The 23116-nt window shown below is 39.4% G+C and overlaps 4 protein-coding genes and 1 long non-coding RNA gene across 5 annotated transcripts; 2 read left to right on the forward strand and 3 right to left on the reverse strand.

Annotated features, from left to right (window-relative positions):
• Window positions 1-334: 334 nt before the first annotated feature.
• Window positions 335-1459, forward strand: LOC122004101 (acidic endochitinase-like). The gene is made up of 2 exons (XM_042559033.1): window positions 335-816; window positions 910-1459. The coding sequence occupies exons 1-2, from the start codon at window positions 335-337 to the stop codon at window positions 1310-1312; spliced, it is 885 nt and encodes a 294-aa protein (XP_042414967.1). The 3' UTR covers window positions 1313-1459.
• An 884-nt stretch (window positions 1460-2343) lies between these two features.
• Window positions 2344-11973, forward strand: LOC122007070 (putative RNA-binding protein YlmH). Its single transcript, XM_042562833.1, has 10 exons — window positions 2344-2559; window positions 2641-2750; window positions 7030-7161; window positions 7238-7311; window positions 7384-7489; window positions 7613-7681; window positions 7932-7996; window positions 8105-8203; window positions 10992-11091; window positions 11606-11973. The coding sequence occupies exons 1-10, from the start codon at window positions 2406-2408 to the stop codon at window positions 11666-11668; spliced, it is 972 nt and encodes a 323-aa protein (XP_042418767.1). The 5' UTR covers window positions 2344-2405; the 3' UTR covers window positions 11669-11973.
• Window positions 11974-12311: 338 nt separating this feature from the next.
• Window positions 12312-13442, reverse strand: LOC122007071 (VQ motif-containing protein 4-like). The gene has a single exon (XM_042562834.1). The coding sequence runs from the start codon at window positions 13097-13099 to the stop codon at window positions 12578-12580; it is 522 nt and encodes a 173-aa protein (XP_042418768.1). The 5' UTR covers window positions 13100-13442; the 3' UTR covers window positions 12312-12577.
• A 1410-nt stretch (window positions 13443-14852) lies between these two features.
• LOC122004102 (dirigent protein 21-like) lies at window positions 14853-16503 on the reverse strand. Its single transcript, XM_042559034.1, has one exon. The coding sequence runs from the start codon at window positions 15603-15605 to the stop codon at window positions 14952-14954; it is 654 nt and encodes a 217-aa protein (XP_042414968.1). The 5' UTR covers window positions 15606-16503; the 3' UTR covers window positions 14853-14951.
• A 4058-nt stretch (window positions 16504-20561) lies between these two features.
• On the reverse strand, window positions 20562-22072 carry LOC122004104. The gene is made up of 3 exons (XR_006118216.1): window positions 21774-22072; window positions 21128-21481; window positions 20562-21038 (listed from the first exon to the last, which is right to left on the reverse strand). It is a non-coding gene; the product is annotated as an uncharacterized LOC122004104 (long non-coding RNA).
• Window positions 22073-23116: the final 1044 nt, after the last annotated feature.

The following is a 23116-nucleotide window of genomic DNA, read 5'->3' on the forward strand; positions in this document are numbered from 1 at the left end:
AATTGTAATTGGAAGGAAAACTACTGTTTCAAACTGTGATTCATAATAGAGTTTCGTAATTAAGGATTAAAATTTTTTGAACGATCGAATCATCAATTCTAAATCCTAAACTATAGAACTGTTAAATTATTAATTCCAAATGTTACTGAATTTCTTCTCCTTGAGATTGCTTGGCGATTATCATTAGGTCCTCAAAATCAAATTAATTTGTTTACGACGGCGTCGCCGTTCAACCAAATTTGTCATGCGATTCATTCTCCACGGCAAGGCATCAGCCACTCCGAATCTCTATATATATGCACCTTCTCCAATTCGATCGACAACAATTACAGCCATGGCAGCGCACCTCTTATTCCTCTGCTTCTTCCTCTTCCTCGCCTCCCTCTCGGGGTCGCACGCCGGCAGCATCGCCGTCTACTGGGGCCAGAATGGCAACGAGGGCACCCTCGCCGCCGCCTGCGCCTCCGGCAACTACCGCTTCGTCAACCTCGCGTTCCTCTCCTCCTTCGGCAACGGGCAGACGCCCGTCCTCAACCTCGCCGGCCACTGCGACCCCGCTTCCGACGGCTGCACCGGCCTCAGCGCCGACGTCCGAAAGTGCCAGCGCCTCGGGATCAAGGTGCTCCTCTCCATCGGCGGCGGCGCTGGGAGCTACGGCCTCTCCTCCGCCGACGACGCCAGGGAAGTCGCCGCCTACATCTGGGATAACTTCCTGGGCGGCTCCTCCTCCTCCCGGCCGCTCGGAGACGCGGCACTGGACGGCGTCGACTTCGACATCGAGGGCGGCGGCAGCCAGTACTGGGGTCTTCTCGCCAAGTACCAAATCAAATCTCTCATAAAAATTCAATCTTTGATCGATTTTCAACATCAAATTCCAATCTTGATTCGTGTTTCCGAACGAAATCGCAGATATCTCAAGAACTATAGCAAGCAGGGGAAGCGAGTCTACCTGAGCGCCGCCCCTCAGTGTCCCTTCCCCGACTCCTGGCTCGGCGGCGCCCTCAAAACCGGCCTCTTCGACTATGTGTGGGTTCAATTCTACAATAATCCACCTTGCCAATACAGCCCCGGCGATTCCAGCAACCTCGCCGGCGCATGGAAGCAGTGGGTGTCGATCCCAGCGACCAAGGTTTTCCTGGGCCTCCCGGCCGCCCCTGAGGCCGCCGGAAGTGGCTTCATTCCGGCCGGCGATCTGACTTCGCAGGTGTTGCCGGAGATCAAGGGCTCCAAGAAGTACGGAGGAATTATGTTGTGGTCCAAGTACTACGACGATCTCACTGGCTACAGTTCATCGGTTAAGAGCCACGTGTAGTTTCAGATGCGTGGGGCCTTCTCTCTTGTTTGTGTGTATTAAATGAGGAATGCTGTGAGAGGGTATGTTATATGTTGATTATATATATGCTGTGAGGGTATGCTATATGTTGATTATATATACTTAATATACTAGTTTAATAATTTATTTAAAAAGTTTTATGTATGATTTTTAAGCGCGTGTGTGTGAGAGAGTGAGAGAGTTGGGATTTATAATTTGAATTATGATATAAAGCTAAAAAATTAAAGAAAATCCAAAACAAATTACACATAATATATATATATATATATATATATATATATATATATATATATATATATATATATCCCTTCTTACTTACCATTGTACCAATAAAATGAATATGTTCGTCCTAACGTCTCCGTTAATCCATCTCAAGATCAACACGGAGGAGGTAAATCACGGACGGCTACCAACATTTGGAATAGCGACTAGTACATAAGATAAGTATTTTACCGAGATTCAAATCTCAGACTTTATTATGACAATACCTCATGTGCTAACCACTGACCCATCCGAAAGGACACTATCCTTACCTATAAGTCAATAGGTATAATACACATCATTTCAATGATATTACTCAAAAATAGCATATTGCATACGGAAATTTGAAAAATTTATGATGTTAGATCATCTTTCCATTGAGATTCATTTGTGACATCGGTAAGAATTTTTTACGGAATCAGATGATAATTTTCGGAATGAATCATAAAATTAAATATATAAATTAAAAACAATATCAAAGCATTAAAAAATCATAAATATTAAAATAATAAAATATAGAAACATTAAAAAATGTTTTTTATTTTATTTTTTTTAAAGAAAAAAAAGTGGGTTTTGAGTTGGTTGGAGCGTAGATTAACCGGAGTCACGGGTCATGTCCCGGTCTAAAGTCACATGTCATATCCAACACGATCCGGAGCAGGCCGTGCTCTCGGACCGAACCGGCCCGGCCCGGTCCGGTCGTGGATTTTGACATTTGTAGCTGTTACATTCGTACCCGTCAATCCGACCCGACGTGGGCTCGCCTTGCCCTCGATTCGTCGAGCACACTGTCTCGCCACCGGCGACGGATATGTTGGCGGCGCGTTTCTCGACCGCCTCTGCGCCCATCATGAAGCTTGGTCTTTCTGCTTCATCAGCTTTCCGGAGACTACTCGCAGGCTCTCGTTCTCTCCTCCCCGTCCCGCCCTTCACTCCCCTCGCTCAATTCCAATCCCCACGCAGAGGTCTCTTTCTCCTTCACTTGTGCTTAACTCCGACAGATGTCTTTCTCGATTTGGCTAACACATTAGTTGAACGAAACACAGGGCTGTGCCAAGTTGCGCTCGCCGTGAAGCCGGCGGCAGGGGCGGAATCGGCCCTCAAAGGGATCGGCGACAGGAATGCGGCTGAGGCCGTTAAGAACATTCTCGAAATGGTATCCCTTCACTCTTTTAGCCTTGATGAGAGTTACCCGACTGTTTGCGTTCTCTTAATTTGGAAAAATAGGGTTTTTATGGTGAAAGCTATCCATTTTGCGTTGAGAATTCGCCTTTAGCTAAATTCGTTATAGAATCTATTAAGGTCGGGGTTAACAGATAGTTCAGACCTTCCAAGTTCCAAGAGCAAGTATTTTTTAGTGTTAAATTGTAGGAATTCTGTCCAGAGGCAAGCCCAAGATCAGAGCAAGCTGTGATGGATAGTTGTTGGGCTGAGATGGGAGATTGGCCGAGGTGAATTGTCAAGGTGGGTGTGCCAACCTTGGAGCTTCTCTCTACTGCCACTGTTCACAGAGAAGCTGAAGACCATTTTTCCACCTCCTAGGGCCTATATATTTATAGCCCTTGGGCATGTCCAAACTATGAAGTTTGCTAGGTTGTTGCTTGTCTTAGGTTTGACGCCATTTTGCGGCATTAATCAGTAATGTGGCCATGCTGAAATGGCAGTAAGTTCTCTAGCTGCTAGACTTTCTCTCTCGAGACTGTCATTCGTTCCTTGAGGACCTTTGTCAAGTTCTGCTCCATTCTAGTATTGCTTCCAATTTCTCACTATTTTGACTTGTCCTTACTCTTCACCTGATGTCTCACCACCCTCTTTCTGCTTAGCCAACCCCGATTGACATCCCATTAGAGCATGGGACCTTGACTAAGGAATATAGGTGTGAATGAGAGGATGCTCATTTGCTACCCTCCACTAAGCTTGTTGAGCTCAAATGGTCTTATGGGGTGCCCAATGACTTTATTGTTTGGTTTTGCAGAAATTTGACTGAACATTTCGACCTTCTAGTGGGATGAAACTCCGAATGGGATGTTTACCTTGTCTACTAATTAATTCCTAGTCAAGCTTCATTTTCCATTTTTTGCCTTTGCTACCTACTCCTAAACTCCTTCTTCATCTAACTCTTAAATTCCCCCTTCATCTAACACCTAAATTCCCTTTATTTGTATGAAGGGCAATTCTTTTTGAAATCACGAAGGCGTGTGACCATGTTCCTAATTGAATCACGTTGGGTAAGGATTGAACCTATTGAGTGACTTTTTCAAGAGGCCAATCAGGTGTGCTTTGGCCAAGTGAGCTACTGCATGTCTTCTTGATTTGGGTGGAAGCCTGACTTTGTCACAAAGGGTAGAAGAGAGGATTCATTTTTGTGTCCTACCCTAGGTCACTTGTTCCAACCCTCCGGTCCTATTCACCTTTTGTTAGGACGAAAGAGGCAAGATGAAAGAGGCATTGATTTGCAAATTGGTATCATTGAATCTGAGCTTCTTAGAGATTTGTCTAAGAAGGCTCTAGTAAAAATGTGGAACCGCTACATCAGCGGCTCCCCTAGAGCCGGTCCCACGGATATGGAGGGAGGTAAATGCAGGTACACAGGTGGAAAGTACACAGGTCTAAGAAGGCTCTAGTGGTATTGTCTTTTGAGGCCCCATAGGTGTGTTTTACCTTTTTATGGTAAAGGTGAGGTAGTTGACATAGTAATTCTTTATTTTACAAGTATCAATTTTTTGGACTTCCTAGGTGGTTTCTTCTTTAGTGAACACGTAGTGACACAACCTTCAATTCTCAACTTCAAGTCTCACTTCCCTTGAGGAGCAAGGAAGGTGTTCCTCCAGTGTGCAAATCAAGGCATTGCATGAGCAATGTTAGCCTCTTAGTTGTTAGTGACACCTTAAGGGCCTTAGGTCCTTTTGAATGATTGACTTGCCTGTAGTAGTGATCCTTGTGAGCCCCTAGGTGCCTGACATCTCTTCCTTGGTCCCTAGCTAGGCAGGCAAAGCTAGTGCTCCTTTGCATGTCGAGACTAAGGTGCTTGAGGTTTAGGCCACAAGATCCAAGTAGTCAAGAGGTTTGAAGAGGCCTGAGTTGTCAAGCCTTGTCATGTGACTTGCCCTCGACTGAAAAAGGGCAAAAACATCATCATGGTGATTCCTGAGGTCTCGTTGTTGGTAGATCTATTCTAAGGACGAGATCCCTTTGCCCCTAGTTTAATTGATGAGCTATGCAGAGTTTGCAAGTAACCCATCTTTTGAGACATGAAAAGTTGGTCTCCCCTCTAACTAAGACAACCCTTAAAGTTTGATGAAACTTAATAGGTAAAAGTTGGATCTCAAAGAGCTCTAGGTCCTCTTGTCAATATTTTATGGAGGCATTTATCCTAGGCTAGGTGTTAAGTTTCACGATATGAGCTCGGAAAAGCTCATTGTTAAGAGTGTAAAGACAAACAGTTCAACGCTCCATCATTAAATCCAAACTTCTTAGGGACTTGTTTGTGGAGGCTCTAGTGGAATTAGTCTTTCAAGGCCCCATAGGTATGTGGTCTGCCCTCCCTTTTTATTGTAAACATGAGGTGGTTGACATGTTAATTCCTTATTTTATAGGTATGGATTCTCTTAGTTCTTAGGTGATGCCTTTTTTTACGAACAGGTTATTGTACAATCTTCAACACCTATCTTTGAAGCCTCACTCTCCGAGAAGATTGAGGAAGACATGCCCTTGGTGTGCAGATCTAGGCACTGCATGAGCAGTGCCAACCTCTCAATTATCAATGTCACCTCAAGTGCCTTGGGTCCTTTAGCGACTACTAACTTGCTTGTGGTTGCAATTCTTGTGAGTATAACGATCCCCTAGGCCTGACGTCTTTTCATCGTTCCCTATCTAAGCAGACAAAGTTGTCACTCCTTTGCTTGTCGAGACTAAGGTGATCAAGGTTGAGGCCACGAAATCCGTGGAGTCAAGGGGCTTACAAAGGTGATCCCTTTAACTTGTCGTGATAAGTTGAAGGGCAGTATTCGTTTTGATGGCATCTCAGACCTCGCACCACGAAGAAGGCTAAATTTCTTGAGTTCTAGAAGAAGTATGTCTACTTCATTGTTCAAATTTTTATATTTTACCTTTCTTTGATTCATCGTTACGTGTTTTGAACTATTGAGCCCCACATTTGTCAAGCGCTATTTGTCGGCTATGTCACGAGTTGCGTGCTTTTAGCATGGGTTCTCGGTGGTGAGTTGCTCATGGGTCTTTGTTGGCTAATTCCATTTTGACTGCTATCCTCAGGGCTTAGCGTTCATGGCTTTGGTTGTCTGGTCAATGTTAGTTGGTCATAGGCATCGTCCTGATTTAGGCCTCTCGCCTAAAAATTCCTTCCTCACCCCTTTTCTTTGCTTGTCTTCGATTCACAATTTGGATATCTTTCAGTTACTCGCTAGTCTTCTGTCCAACTTTAGAGAGCTAATCTTAATTTTTCTCTACTGTTGTTGACACAGAGAAGAAAAAGGTCCTTGCTTTATCTTCTAGGGCCATATTTATAGTCCTTGGCAATGGCAGAGCCAACCCGGGTCATCTACTCGGGCTAGGGGTGAGCATTCGGTCAAAACCGAACTGACCGAACCGAATAGACCGAAAACCGAATTTCTTTTCAACCAACCGAATTGACCGAATTTCCCTATGAAACCGAACCGACCGAACTGATAAGATATCGGTTAATTCGGTTTTCGACTGAATTGACCGAATTTGAAAACCCTTTTCGGTTTTACCTTAAAAAAAAGATTTTATTTAATTAATTATATTTTAATATAAAAATTAATTAAAATAATATTCTTATTCGGTTTAACCGAATTACAAAATTCAAAATCGAAACCGAACCGAATTAATCGAAAACCGATCCGAATTTTCAAAAAAAAACCGAAAACCGAATTAACCGAACCGAATTTCTAAATTCGGTTGGTTCGGTTCGGTTAATTCGGTTTTTCCGAATTTTTGCTCACCCCTTACTCAGGCTGTATAGACCACGAGCGCTGACACCGATGTCATCACCCCGGGCTACCTCCCTTTCCCTCTTTTTTTTCCTTTTTCCCACCTTAATTCTCCTTCTCACCGCCGTTGGACCCCCGGGCTATAGCCCGGTTAGCTGTTAATATGGCTCCGCCTGTGGTCCTTGGGATTTGCATTCACACCTTTGGGTGCTACCATGTGTCCATGTTGTGATGTCAATTAGCTTGTTGTTTGTCTTAAGGTTGATGTCACTTTGGGCCAAGATCAGTGATGCGATGTTGAAAAGGTGCCCTTATATTTATGTGGGCAATAGGGCTCAGTGGGCCATTTGTCGGGCCCCAATTACTACTTGCATCATGGGGTTACGGTCACTTAGCATTAGAATTGTAATCTCGGTTCTTCTTGGAATCAATACATTTGATGAAATTGATCATTTTGGTGGCTAGGCAAGACGTTCCTTGACAAGAAGAGAGGTTATCCATACAGACTTTCTCACTCCACCCGTTCTAAGGGAGTCTCTTCTTGCACTGGAGAAGCTGGCTGATGTGAAAGCTGTAGCTCAGGGTGGTTATCCTGAGGTAAGCTACTTAAGATGCTCAAACATTCTGAAGAGAATTACTATTTCATCTGAAACTTTGTTTTTGATTCATTTAGGCTGAACGTTGCCGCCTCTCAGTTGGACATCCAGATGTCATGCAAACTGACCCAGATGTTGTCTCTGCCTTGAGGTTTTTTTAATCTATGTTCTCTTGTTGCTTTTATCCTCTATTTATGTTTGCTGAAAAAAAAAAATTCTCCAGCATCACGGGGAACTTTAATTTTGATGGTTGTTCTCATGGTGACTTTCTTGGTGCAATTCTTGGCACAGGGATTGCTAGAGAGAAAGTTGGAGATATTCTAGTGCAGGTACAATGTCAATGTGTATGACTTCGCTTTTACAATTTTTAGGTGGTTGTATATTTGAAAGTTCGATTATTCCAAGGAAAAAAACAAATCTAAGAGGTTGATATGCTTTGTTATATTATACAGGGTGAAAAGGGAGCCCAAGTCCTTATTGTTCCAGAACTTACTGAGTTTGTTGTGTCATCCATGGATAAGGTGAAAACTTCCTTTTCTTGGGTATATCATTCTTAATCGTATCTCCTGTCTATAGCCTATTTACATTGAAATCTCATTTTATAGTTTTCATAGTTTGTCGTTAAAGATCTTTGGTGAAGTTATTTCAGCGATATTGCCCTTATTAATGAGATTCAAGTTCAAATCTCAAGCTACCATCAAGCTTCTTTTTTTAGTGTCATTCCAAACTGTAGCCAATGAAATTTGGCACTAAACAGCTTTGCTTGTTTAGGTTGGTAATGTGACTGTGACTTGCACACCTATACCGTTGCTTGCTTTGGAGTATGAGCCTCCAAGGTTCGGGATAATTGCGTTGTTTTATCAGTTCTGTTTTTCTCACTGTGGCTTTCGATCTCATCTTTTGGGTCCTAATACAACTTGAGAAATTTCATTATCCAACTGTAGGACTAAAACATCCAAAACTGTTGAAGCATCCTTGAGAGTTGATGCAATTGCTAGTGCTGGATTTAAGATATCTCGAACAAAGCTTGTAGACTTGATCAGGTACAATTTAGAAGACTTTCCATAAGCTGTCAATTTTACGTATGTAGAATCTTTAATTTTATTCTTCTTCTTATTATTATTATGATTTTGCACAAGGCTAGTGAGCATATACTACTGAGAAAACATATGCGCAAGTGACATCACCACTGAATACGCATGTAAAGAAACCCCAAAACAACACTCTTGTCTTAATTCTCATGCCCATAACAGACATAACATGCATATACAGCAAACTAAATCAAAGCAGAAAAATTAAGTAAACAATCTGTACAAAAGTGAAGTGGAAGAAATTTCTAAGTCCATGATTTTCATAGATCTCCCATCGGATCAATGAGGGCCTTAGGGCCACAAATTTCACTTGTTCGACAAACAAGTATTAGAAAAACATAGCAGCATCTAGTCCCATAATTCATAGGCAACTCTGGGATCTGAAAATATTAAAAAAAAAAACACTATCAATCAGAACTTACAATTTTCTTAGATGAACAAGATGTTCAGTTAAGGCAGCTCAGATATAGGCAGATTCAGCAGGGAACACAAGGTTTGGTATCGAGCAGAAATCAGAGTCCCCATGCATCAGCTTACAATATACTGAAAAACTGCAGCTTCTCGAAAAAAACTTGGCACAGACAACGGACCAGATAATTCAGCAGTCATTAGCTATTACATATACCGTCAGAGAACCCATGTTCAGAAAAGAAACTGGTGATACAACTTCCAGTAGTATCTGAACAGCTTTAGCGATAAACAGCTTCTACCTAACTTAGCGGTTCTGAACAATATAGACTCCAGATTCAGCAAGTTATGTATTGCCAGAAGTCAGTGGCTCTACATGGTGCAACTCTAGAAGAATTCCATCTTAAGTTTCACTGCTACTCTAAGAGAAGCAGTATCTTTAGGTTTTCTGAACTTTTTTCAGCTGGCTAGATTTACAGAATGGAAAAGTTTGACCTCAGCATCAACTTTTCTGTGAAGGGCAAGGGTTTCACTTGCAAAAGGCCTCCACAAATATTCTCCTAACTGTTTTAGCTGAATCTGGTTTGCATCAGCTGTGAACAAAAGTTTACCCTTCAGACAAACATTTCCAATCTTATCACATAGTCAAATTTTCAACAATGGCCCATATATGTGACAAACAATAATATTACTACAGCTTGAGACAATTCTCCATATTTGCCTTGAGTGGCTACAATCAAAGAAGACGTAGTATATATTGGTACCTAGTAATAAACAACTCGGATTTTTGTGTTTGCTATTGCTCCCCACTTTCCCAACCTATCAACTGTAGGTACTCTGTTCAAAAACAGTAACCAAGATATAAAGGAGAGCCTTGGTAAGCTCCTTTAGATTTGCGTTCTGATTAGTATCCTGAATAGTAGTGACCTTCATTTTTGATGAACTTATATGCAGATTTGAGGTGAAATTTGCCATTTCTGGAGAAATTCCATATAATCTCATCATGGTTATCTTTTCCAAGAGTGGCAAGTGAACATATGCTATTCCAAGTATTAAAATGGGAGTAGTTGCATTTGATCTCTAATTCAAGTCACCCTCACTTAAACAACTTTAGCTCACTCATCTTAGAAATACACAATAGAGGCATTGCCCATTAACAGGCTTATGTTGTCCGTTTCCTATTAAAAATTTAATTTATTTTCCATGATACATAATCAAGTGACTGCATAAATCTCAACCTCCAAGGGCGATTAAGAAGCTTCTTTAAATTTCAAATAATGTTATTCCTTTGGAATCTTATAGAAAGGAATGCCTATTGTGTATCTTAGGAAGTTGGCCTTATATAAAATCTACCTTTGGCCTACACCATTTTCCTTCTTGGATGAACGCATAGATCCCCTTGGGACATTATGTAGATGCTCTTCACACTATAAGAATCTAGTAATTATTATCTCAAGACTTTTAATACGCTTAAGGAGTAGCCTCACGATAAGAGAATTGTCCTTTTGCATTGAGTTACCTCCGCCCTTCCTGTATAAAATAAAACTTTTGATTTCTAGCTAAACAAAGTCCACCAGTCTAGAGCAATCTCTAAAATAGATCTTTAGAGAAGATATTGGATTCCCCAAGTATTTAAATGCTGCCCCCCTTCTTATATCCCTACTAATCTTGAGATATGGATCTTATCTCTGTTGCACAACCACTGAAATATAGTGCTGATTTTGCATAATTTGGTGAAAGGCCAAAAACCATAGAAAATATCTTTAAAACATTAATAATAGTTTATAAAAATAACAAACCCCCCAAAGGTAACCTCCTTAGGTATAAGTTTTCTTCATTGGTGCCCCACACTTTGTGTTGACCAAAGGGTGCATCCTGTCTCATCTCCCCCCTTTTTCTCTTCTCCAAATAATCTTGTTAAACAATTTTCATTTCCTTGACCTACATCAAACAATTTAAGAAATCATTTGATGGACCTAATAAACTTTAAAGAAAAAAAATCAGGCATGATATGTATTTCTGAGAGTATGAGGAGCTCACATTCTAATGTGTCTTGGTCCATCAAGCTGTTTTGATCAAAATGGCTGCATAGACAAAAACGATTTTAAATCACAAATAGAACTAGATACGATGGAGAGCTTTGGCACAACGGTAAAGTTGGTCACGGATTGCAAAAAGCAGGGTACGGCTGCGTACGATGGATCCTTCCCCAGGACCCCGTATGGCGGGAGCTTCGTGCACCGGGCTGCCCTTTAAATAGAACTAGATACACATTCATAATACTGCATGTGTTTATAATATGATAAACCCAACTTTTTGTTTCTTGAATCAGCAATGGGGATGTGCGAGTTAACTGGGCACCGGTGACAAAAAATGGAGCCACACTAAAAACAGGAGATGTAGTTTCTGTTAGTGGGAAAGGAAGGTTAAAGGTAAATGAATGTTTTCCATTTTCCCTTCTGTTTATGAGCTTTATGTCTTTAATTAACTTTTTTTTTCATCCATTTGCTGAATCATTCATTGTTTCATGTATTGTTGTTAATCTTTGTTGTTGCAAAGAAAATATAGTTTCGTTGCTTAAATTAGTTTGAAAGGTTATAGTTTGCTATTTTCTATAATTTCTTGGTTACTCTTTTGATGTCCATTGTTTGAACTTAAAACTTAAAGCCATTTTGGTGGGCTTATTTAATGAATGAATCAGAATGAGAGGTTTGGTTCATGAAAACATTTAGAATAAGTTGGACGGTTAACTAGTTTTCATAAAACCTACCCTAGTTCTTCCTGTGATTCCAATCTGTTGAAGGACACTGAAAAAAAATTGGGACGATAAGTTCTTGTAATTCAGGATTCTATCTATGATCCCATTTTAACTCCAGAGCTGCAAGTTATTGGCCGACACGAAGTTTTTGAGTTCCATTCCATCTCTTTACAAGTAACTTGTCGCAGATTGGGGAGATAACAGAAACAAGGAAAGGAAAATACGCAGTCGAGTTGATCCGCTACCTGTAGGCCTCCATTGCTGATGGACATGGCTTTCCTCGCTCGAAGTTCTACTGCTGGTTCGAGATATCTCACTACACCGGCACCGAAACCAGCAGCATTCATCAAGAAAATGTTCACATTCTTGAAGATCTTACTATTTTGTTCATTTTCCCCCCCTCCTCTGCTTAATGCTTGTTGTTTGTAGATTCTTGTGGGTAGTTATCGACAGTTAAATTAGGGTTAGTCATGAATCTTTAGCCTCCCAGGAATGAACTGTTCATTGTTCTTATTGGCTTGCTAAATTCAGTAATTCATATGTTTTATTTGTTAAACTAAAGAAATTATTTTACTTCCCGTCCTATTTAAACAAAAGAAGGGGAGTCTTATTGTCCTCCGACCTCCTTCATGAATTTTAAAAATAGATTATGTATGATAGATCTTTCCTTGGAACTCCGCATTGACGAGAATTACGTGCACAGGACTATCCTTTTATCCAATTTGAAACACTTGTTCATATGAACCATGCTTATCATCTAATGATTCCTTAGAAGGTATATAAACAAATCAACTAAGGAAGTTATGTAAAGGAATCGAGTTCACCTCAAGTTTAAACCAATCTAAAATTCATAAAAAAAAAAAACAAAATCAAATTGGTTATTTTATTAAATAAATTTAAATAACATTTTGCTCGAATATCTTATTAAACAAATTTGAATAATAAGATGGAACTGTAATTTTGCATGGATTTTGGTCAAAATTAATGAGGATTTGGATTGTGGAGAGATTAAGCAAGAACATAGCGACCGGAGAAAAGGAGCTCCAATTTGACACATGAAACAGACAACTCTCCGGCCGCCGGAATATTCCAGCATCTCCATCTCCGTCGGGCACAGGCATCACAACTGAAAATCAAATCTATAATTCTCTGCCAAAACATCAAGGTGAAGAACTGGCGGACGGCGTCGTCGGAGAGGTGACGGGGAACAGCGACAGAAGCCTCGGCGGTTCCACCGCGCTCCTCGGCGGCGGGTGCAGGTAGAATCCCTTCTCCGCGATGGCTCGCTCCTCCTCGGCAACCGCCGCCGCCGCGGCGCGGTCGAAGGGGTCCGGTACCAGCGGCGTGATCGGGCTCGCCAGCGCCAGCGAGGGGAAGTCCAGCACGCTCGGCGACAGGGTCGCCGGAATCGAGGGCGCCGGCGGTCGGATCGCCTTGAAGGTCTTGAGGCCGCCGCGGCGCTCGTAGAGCTTGAAAGTTTGCTTCTTGGGACCCGGCGGTGCCGCCATGCCGTGGCCGGTGAGCTTCTGGACGACCCGCTTGAAGGAATCGGCGTCGGCCTGGACGAAGGTGGTCGGGCAGCCGCCGTCGTCCATGAATCTCGGCCTGACTCCTCCACTGCTCACTCCGACGCAGCAGCTGCTGGCGGCGAAGCGAGGAGAACCGCGACCACTCGATTCCATGAACCTCGCTCTGTTTTCTTCGCCCCCTTCTTCTTCTCTCCTCCGTTTTCCTCTCTTCTCCAATAATTCTGAAAATAAATAAAGAAAGACTCTGAGAGATCACGTTGACTTTGTTCCTAAAAACATTGCAAATTGTTTTAGAACATTTAAAATTAATCATACAGTTCGCAGTTCGCTTCGCTTATGTCAACGCTAGCAGATTGATAAATGCCACCATAATTGCTTTGACTTGGTGCTTGGAATTTTAGCAGAAATGTTTTTTTTTTCCATGATATTGTCAACTTTTGCTTTGTTCTTCTTTGGTATTCATTGGTTGACTGCTAGATTATGATGAGATAATAATATATCTGAATATTTAATGATTTGAGATTCATGCACGAGAGCCTGAACAAAATTTGGAAGTTTCAGAGATTGGAACATCAATCTGTTTTTTTTTTGTTCGACTAATATGGAAGTTTATTTGATTAGTCTAGTAAATGGATTTAGAGCACAGTGTATGCAAATTCAAAAATCTAACTCTTCGGTCATCATCCACATAAGATATCCTATTCAAAGATTTTATCTTAAATTTTGAATAGGATAACTAAAAAATCTTTACATCAGCTATCCATTCCCTAAATTATGCATCTATGAACAGTATTTATCTAAATTTAGGAAATAGATTCCATTCCCTAAACATTATAGATGAGAGAGAAGAAATAGGGAAGTTGATATATGATGTATTGAAAAATGGATATCCAAATTTAATAAAGTAACTTTTTTACCATAAATTATATATTTTGGATAGAGAAACTGGTGTGGATGGTCTAAGAAAAGGAGATAGATTGAACTTTGTAATGATATGAGTACTCCTTGACAAAATTGAATCCTAATTATCAATTTTAGTCTTCCATTAATATGATGAAAGAATATTTTAATTTGAATAAAATCATCTTATAATAGCTATGACTTTATCTATAATAATTTGCAAATCACGGCAAAGGGCCTCCTACTTTCCAAGAACATCGCTTACTTTCAATGTTGTTGTAGTAATTCTAGACACTACAAAGTGCCACAACTAACACAATGTTATTGTATTATTGTAATAGCTATTTAGTAACTAAATACTACTTCGAAACTTTACAATTATTTTAAAGTAATTTTAATAAAATTCAAATAGTTGTAATTAAATTAGTAAATGATATTTTAATATAATAATATTTAGAATGTATGAGAATTCAATATTTTAGAATTTAGAATTTGGAATTTAAAATTTAATTACAATAGTAGGAAGCAACTTCTACAATTATTTTAAAATAATTTAATTTTAACTAGCTTAAAGTTTTGATAAAATTTAAGTAATTTTGACCAAACTAATGAATTAATAGTACTTTGTATATAATAAATTTGATTAAAATAAAATAATTAAAATTTCATATTATAAATTGATATATAACTCTGGAAAAAGGGGGAAACATATTAAGAGGTTGAGAGGCTTAATTTACCCTTGTTATTTTATAATAGTTGTTAATATCCATGTTTTCCTTGTGGTGATTTGTGACTAAAGCAAGTTTTAGTTAGATCTTTTATTATTATACAATAGTGCGTCAGTTAGGGACGCATAGTCTTGTAGTCGAGAAGTCTAAAGTTGAGTTTGATTATCAGGATGTCACGACGTGAGGTTAATGTTTCTGTCATGTGCTTTTAACTGTGTACCTGTATTTACCTCCCTCTATATTCGTGGGACCGATTCTAAGGGCGGTTGACATGGCAATTTCAATTTATTTATTATTATTATTATTATTATACAATAATTGGAAAATCATGTTGAGATTTATAAACAAGAGAAGATAATATCACGTTCACAAAATTATCAGTTTCCCTCTTCCATTTTGCTCGTCAAAACATGGACGATGAAGATGAACAATAAAGGAAGGTGAACGGTGTAAGAAGCTGAGGAAGATGATGATGATGATCCATTCGGGGAGGGGGCTGTGGCGGCGGTCAGGTCTCCCTGCGTGGAATTGCTCCCGGCGAGGTGCAACTCCCACTCCAACACAGCGTCGCCGGTGCTGATGTCGAGCTTGTGCGTCCTCGCGAGCACGTAGCCGAGGGCGAGGCGGAAGGCGCCGGAGCCGCCCACCACCGGCAGCTCCCGCACCGGCGCCGAGAGGGGGTCGTGGCCCACCACCTCCACCGTGCTCGCGTTGGCGAACACCAGGTTGAGGCTCAGCAGCAGCGCCGGCGCGTCGGCCCGCCGCGATACGAAGGCGTAGAACCCCTGCGCCCGGCCGACCGCCCGGGAGTCGGCGGCGGGCCCCTCCGTCAGCGGGTCGTCCACCACGAAGACGTCGCCGAAGCTGAAGCCGGTGGAGTTTGGCCCCCGCACCACCCGCACCGCGCTGGGGCTCGCCCCGCTCACCGTGTCGTGCATGTAGAATCTCATCGACGTCGCCGTCTCCGGCGCCGCCGCTGCTGCCGCCGCGAAGGATAGTAGTAGTAGGAGGTTGGTTCTCAAAGAAGCCATGGCTATGACTTATCGACTTGCGATCAGCTGCTCGCTCCTCCTATGTCTCATATAATCATCGGACAGAAGAAGGCGGTGGAGAACAGGCTGTAAAGGGCGAACGGCCAGTTTTTTTGATGCTTCTGAATGATAAGAATTGCTTCGCACTCAATGCTGTTCCCACCTACTACCGATCCCAACCTCACCACCTACGTCAACCCTAACTTGGGGTTTGGGGATTGTGGGGTTTGGGGGTTCGTGGGGTTTAGGGTTTGGGGATTGTGGGGTTCGGGCGATTGTGGGGTTTAGGGTTGCGGGATTGCGGGGTTTGGGGTTCTAAGGCATCTTCTCACTGATTGCTTACTCAAGGCCACCACACCCCTACGGAACCCAACCGATAGGGTAGGTGGAATGTTTTTGTGATTTTGAGACTTAGAATTTAGCGTTTAGGGGTTTGAGACTGGTTGTTTGAAGGTCATCTTGTCAACTGACCACTGGTAGGGTAGGTGGAATGTTTTTTTTGGAAGAACCCGGCCAATGGAGGTTTTCAGATTTTGAGGTTTAGAATTTGCAGAAATCATGTCATTGGTTGCTCAAAAGTCATCTTCATCCCCAGTACTCCAAGAGGGTTAGGTGACTTCAATAGCTACAATCGAGCCTGAACCACTGGTAGGATAGCGGGACTCTTTGAAGTTACTCTTATTAATCCAAGTATCTAGAATCTCGATCTTTCCCTAATTCATCCCTTGGATAAATCGAAAAACACAAATGGCTCCTGACATGGCAGCCCAACGGTCCCATTATTTCAAGCAAGGCGGGTGTAATATTGCCATCTGAAATTACTCTCATGATAATAGTAATTCATGGAGACAGCAAGCTGCAATGCTATAGTTCAAGATGCTTGCAGCTACTACTACTGCATTCCTTACAGATCGATATGTCGATATAAGGGCAACAAAAATATGAGTTGCAGAATAGGACACAAGAATAATATAATTAACCTTACCGCACAAAGCCAAAGATGTTCATAACAAGAGAATTGTCACTTGTTTCTTCTGTAGTAATATGGGGCACTGATGGTTCAAAAAAGTTATGTTTAGATGTAGAATTTACTCTCAAGTGGTTGGTTTTTTATTATTTATAGAACAGATTACTGACTAATTACAATGGAATCTTCAGTTCCAAATTCCAAATAATCAAAATCAACTAGCATCAGTATCAAGACTGATCGAGACCGGGAAATTTATGACTAACAGGTTTAAAGAAATAACAGACCTGGGTGGCATAAAATCATCCATAATGCACTCTTCAGGCTACGAAATCTTCCTCTTAACATTTATATGAACCTACTAATGATAGGAAGAGATTGTTCTATTAGGATTCTTTCCATGCCTCCACGATTCTTGCTTTCAATAATCTCACAAGTAGGGAGCTTGGGCAATTGAAGGATATGTGGGCATAAAGAAACCCAAAATTAGAAACTGGTCCAAAAGTCATGCATGTAAATATTTTTAGTGATAATTTTTTTTAAAATAATAAGTATCTGACTTGTTATCCTCCAAATCGCCGGCTAAGGTAACTTCCAATGGGGCTAAGATAGTGTTTAAATCACAAAATATATGGGTATATTGATCTTACACCTTACACCTTTAAGTAAGCTTTGGTATTGAAGAGCCAAAAAATATATAGTACGATTGTAACAAAATAGAGCCAGATGACAGGATGTATTGAAGAGCTTGAAAGTTTGCTGAAGTGCATATGTCTGTGACAATGATTCACAGATTCTACCATTAAGTTTATTGACGTGTTTAAATTATAATGTCAATACAAGGAAGCTTGAATTCTTGCTGAGAATAAGAAATAGGTGCATTCTATGCTTTTCTGGATCCAAATAACTGTTTGTACCAAACATGTACTGCAATGCTAGCAAGGGCCACATATGCATGTCAAAATATCAGGATAAGGCACCAGTGCCCACACAAATGACATGGAGAGAAGCAATACAAAAGATTGCTACTGCAGATAAATGATTCAGAAGACAAACTGAAAACTGTAATGAAATAAAATCAAGTTTTTCAGTGATGCCGTTAATTATTTACGGGTTTGCAAGTTCAATAATCACATTCCTGAAGACAAATTATTTTTTCATTAGTTATTTACTGGTTTGCAAGTTCAATAATTGTAGACAATAATCTGGAGATTCAAACATTATGCCCCAAAGTTAGTACAGAGTGTTGGTTAGTCCTAGGAAAACGTACCGGTTCCACTATACAAAAAAATTTTGTACAAGTGTCGAACCTTTCCTTAAATAACCTATTGTGTTCTTTAAAAGTTAAATTAGGAATCGCAGATGGAACTTAACATCATTGATTCCAAATTTAACTTATCTGTTCTTAATGGTTTAGATTTGAATCACAAGCGGAACTTAATACTATTGATTCAAATCTACCTAAGTTATTAATTCCATAAATATTAATTTCCAAAATTGGCTTCCAGGACTGCATGGCGAGGCACATGGCCTTCTTGGATATGGGAGCAACCACCACCGCCTAGGCAAAGCCTTTTAAGGAAAGCTAATATTTATTTCCTTAAATAACTCTAGGTTAACCAAAAAGAACAATCGAATCACAAATTCGAAAAAGAAGAAAACACAAACTCGAAAAACTATTTCGAAAACTCTAGAATCATATGCCTCTTGTGTTTGGTATTTCAAAAAATAACAATACAAAGAAAACTAGTATGATGCGGAAAACAATTACTAGTTATACCTTTCTTTGTAAGCAAAAATAACCTCTTGATCTTCTACCGTATTCCTCTTCTAACCTCGGACGTTGTGTGGGCAACGATCTTCCGAGACGAGAACCACCAAGCACCTTCTTCTTCCTTCTAGGTTTCGGCCACCACAATTCTCCAAGAGAAGTAGAGGTCCGGCCACCACCACCAAGCTCCAAGGGATGCAAGAAACAAAACCTCCTTTCTCTCCTTCTTCTCCTAGCTAGAACCGGCCACCATCAAGAGCTCCAAGAGGGGTTGCCGCTGGCCACAAGAAGAAGAGAAGAGGGAGAAGCTAGGGTTGGCCACCAAGGAGGAAAAGAGAGGAGAAGAATAATAGAGTCGTTCACCCATGAAGGCACCTCTACCTCCTCTTTTATAATCCTTGGTCTTGGCAAATAAGGAAATTTTAATAAAAACTTCCTTAATTCTTTTGCCATGAAAAAGAAAAATAATTTTCTTCTTTTAATAACAATGGTCGGCCACCACAAGCTATAAACAAAGAGAGTTTTAATTAATTAAAACTTCCTAATTTGTCTCCAGAAATTTATAAAAAATTCTCCAATAATTTTAATCCCTTCATGGTTAGTAAAAAGGAAATTTTATAAATTAAAATCTTTCTTTTAAACATGTGGATAATTTCCAAAAAGGAAAGTTATCTCTAAAAATTAATTTTTTTTTTCAATCTACAAATAAGGAAAGATATCAAATCTTTTCTTAATCTTTTGTAGAAATTAATAAAAGAGATTATTTAATTTTTAAACTCTCTTTTAAGTCATGAACATGGTTAAAAAAGGAAAGTTTTCTCAAAATTAAAATTTCCTTTCAATCTACAAATAAGGAAAGATTTCAAATCTTTTCTTAATCTTTTGTAGAAAGTTATAAAAGGAAATATTTAAATTTTAAACTCTCTTTTAAAACCATAATATCCACATAAGAAATAATTTTAATTAAAAATAAATTCCCTTTTAATATGGACGGCCAATCAAGCTTGGGCTCCAAGCTATGGCCGGCCAATTAACTTGGCTCAACCTTTTGGGTGTTGGCTGGCCCTAGCTTGGGTTCCAAGCTAGCTTGGCCGGCCACCAAAGAGTGGGTAAGAAGGTGGGTATGTGGTGGATATAAATCTCTATATATAAGAGGCTACGATAGGGACCGAGAGGAGGAATTGGTTTTGGTCTCCCGATGAAATTAAGCTTCCCGTGTTCGCCCCGAACACACAACTTAATTCCATCAATAATAATTCATTCCACTAAAGAACTATTATTGAACTACCGCACCAATCCCAAATTACATTTTGGGCTCCTTCTTATTATGAGTGTGTTAGTCTCCCTGTGTTTAAGATGTCGAATGTCCACTAATTAAATGAGTTACTGACAACTCACTTAATTAATATCTTAGTCCAAGAGTAGTACCACTCAACCTTATCATCATGTCGGACTAAGTCCACCTGCAGGGTTTAATATGACAATCCTTATGAGCTCCTCTTGGGGGCATTATCAACCTAGATCACTAGGACACTGTTTCCTTCTATAATCAACAACACACACTATAAGTGATATCATTTTCCAATTTATCGGGCTTATTGATTTATTGAAATAAATCTCACCCATTGATAAATTAAAGAAATAAATATCAAATATATGTGCTTGTTATTATATTAGGATTAAGAGCACACACTTCAATAATAACTAAGGTCTAGTTCTTTTATCAAGTCAGTATAAAAAGAACTTACTTAAAATGGTCCTACTCAATACACTTAGAGTGTACTAGTGTAATTTATTAGTCAAGATAAACTAATACCTAATTGCACTACGACTATTCTAATGGTTTGTTCCTTTCCATCTTAGTCGTGAGCAACTGTTTATAATTTATAAAGAACCGATAACATGATCTTCTGTGTGTGACACCGCACACCATGTTATCTACAATATAAATTAATTGAACAACTACATTTATCATAAATGTAGACATTTGACCAATGTGATTCTTATTTCTAGATAAATGTTTATACCAAAAGCTAGACTTTTAGTATACATCCTAACACAGAGGAAATAAACAGTTAGTTAACAGCGAAAAACCCGTAACGTTGTCTTTTTTTTTCAGTGAAAATAAGAGAAAAAGGCTAACAAAGACTTTTTTCAACAATCAGACAATATTGAGTTCAATGAATCTTATCCATTCATTGAACTCTATGTCAGGATATATTATTAGTAATATACTAATCAATCAACACAGTCTATATTAGATTATTACATTGACTAATGTTTTTCGGTCAGCTTCTACCCCTTACATTTTCATTCTAATTGATAGAACTCTTCTAATTATAGAGTCTACTGGTCACCTTTGAAGATGAAAATATCCTCCGAACCTATTGCAAGCTACACCTAATTGTTTTCTGATATGAGTGTTTTCTTGTTCAATTAAAAATGGTGAAAAAATGTGTAAAACCTTTCTGAGGATAGGATGATCAACTTGTTCTTACCATAAGAACCTCCAATAGAGTAGTTTCACAAACTAATGACAACATGTGAATCTAATTTCCAAAGCTTTATGCAATCTAGAAATAAAATTTCAAACATCAAGTACTTCCAATCAAGAATAAGATTCTTAAGGATAGAAATAATCTTACAAAACGGGTACAAAACCAGGGAAGCCACTCACCTTCAATCTATTTGCAACCTGTCATGCCATCAACTTCCTTTTCAGCAAGATATAAAAAAATTTATAAAATAAAAGGGAAACTTATCCAAGAAGTATGAGATGCTCACCGCTTGAAATATGACTGACAGTCCCACTCCAATTCCAACCCAAAACAGTGGTGAACCTCTACGGTTTCCAAGGGAGATTAAAGGGGGGTGATGAGTCACACGAGTATCATAAACATATATGCAAACACAAACAAGTCCACCCATGTCAATAAGAATGAAGAAGTTTTTAGTTCAAACCATGGGCAAATGAGTAATAGGGGCTCAATTTCAAACATAAGGAAAAATCCTACAGGACGTAGATGGATGACGATGATGAAGGCACTGCAACTGGGGCAACTGCGCTACCAGTTGTCATCTGGTTGTTGCCAGAAGACGAAACGCTAGCAAAAAGCTGTTTAGTAACTACCTCTTTCCCTACACACAAACATTAAGTAACTGTGTTCGCAAACCAAATCTACTAAGAGAAAAGGCAGTGACAATCTTAAAGAGAAGCAGATGCAGAAAAAGAATGAAAAGTTAATCAACATTTGCAGGACATCGCAAAAGAATAATTATAATCTGTGATATTCTGGCACCTCAGTTTGCAAAAAACAATTTTTACTCACAAACATGAACAAAACTAACTGCAGAAACTTCCGAGACATGAGACTGTCAGCCAATCGAAGGCTGGCGGAAGATCTATTGAGTTTATGAAGCGAGGCAATACCAACACTAGATGAGGCTCGGCCATTTCGTGCGCTCGCGACAGCGAAGGTAACGAATCCGGCACCTCTGCTTCCTACCCTTCTGCTTCTTCTCGCAGGGAGAGAGGGGGAGGGAAAAAGAGCAGGTCGCCGCTGGCTGAGAATCTCGTGGGAATTCCGACCCGCGGCGACAGGGGAGAAACTGTCCATTGATGGGGACTGAATGAAACCCCAGAGATCGATCTGCCCGCAATCTGCTGCTGGGTTTTTTTTGCTCTTCCCTGCTCAAGACCAGGAGGGGAGAGGGGTTATCAGTGACTAAGCCGGCAAAAATTAGAAGGACGTCTTTAATTATTAATTTACTTTTTTTTGCAAACAATTAATAATAATATAGCATTTATTATATTTTATCATTTGAAAATATTTGGATAGAACAAAAAAAAAGACAAAAGTCAATGGATTTTTTTTTTTAAAACTAGTCAAGATGGTTTTTAGAACAAATTAAAAGGGCATCCATTATGTTTTTATTTTTATTAGATGGACATTTTTTTTTAAGTTAAATTACATATTCTGAAAATACCGCTAAATTTAATGTTGTTGTAGAAACCATTGGCCAGCTTCTACAACAAATTACACGTTATAAAAATTATATATATTAATTTCGACATATTCAATCATATTTAGATTATGTTCATTTAAAATATAATGAGTATCACGGAGTGTTAATTGTTTGATTTACTCGTTGAAATATTATTTTAATCATATTATTAGTTAAAAAATTAAAATCAAAATGATATAAAATCATCGTTGTAGATGCTAGCAACTAGCTTCTACGCGACCAAATGATTGTAGAAGTTATTTGTTGGCTTCTACACGTTGTAAAAGTTGGCTGTTAGTTTCTTCAATTGTAAAAATTAGTTGTTAGCTTCTATACGGCTGAATGTTCAAATAGGATGCATTATTTTAAAAGGAGCACATATGGGTGCTTATTTAACTTTTTTAGAAAAAGAGGTGCCCATGTAACGAAAATCCAAATGATGGTGTCATTTTGATTTTTACCCTTGATTTTTTTATTAAAACGATACCTCACCCTATGTATAATTACCTAACTACCCTCCACTACATTGTAACATTTTTTTCTTATTATTATCTCTCTCTTTTTCTCGTCTAAATTGGTGCATTATAGTATCTACGAACCCATAACTACTACACAATTATAGCAGTTACGTTTTCTACAACTAAATTGTTATCCAATTGTAACAGTTATGATTTCATATGTGCTATATTATGATTTCATAGATGTTACAATATAAGAAAAAAATTGACTAAAATTATTTAGAGCCTCTAGAAATAATTTAAACGGTAT

Source organism: Zingiber officinale, chromosome 7B (genome assembly GCF_018446385.1).
Source record: "Zingiber officinale cultivar Zhangliang chromosome 7B, Zo_v1.1, whole genome shotgun sequence".
In the NCBI taxonomy this organism is placed as follows: Eukaryota; Viridiplantae; Streptophyta; class Magnoliopsida; order Zingiberales; family Zingiberaceae; genus Zingiber; species Zingiber officinale.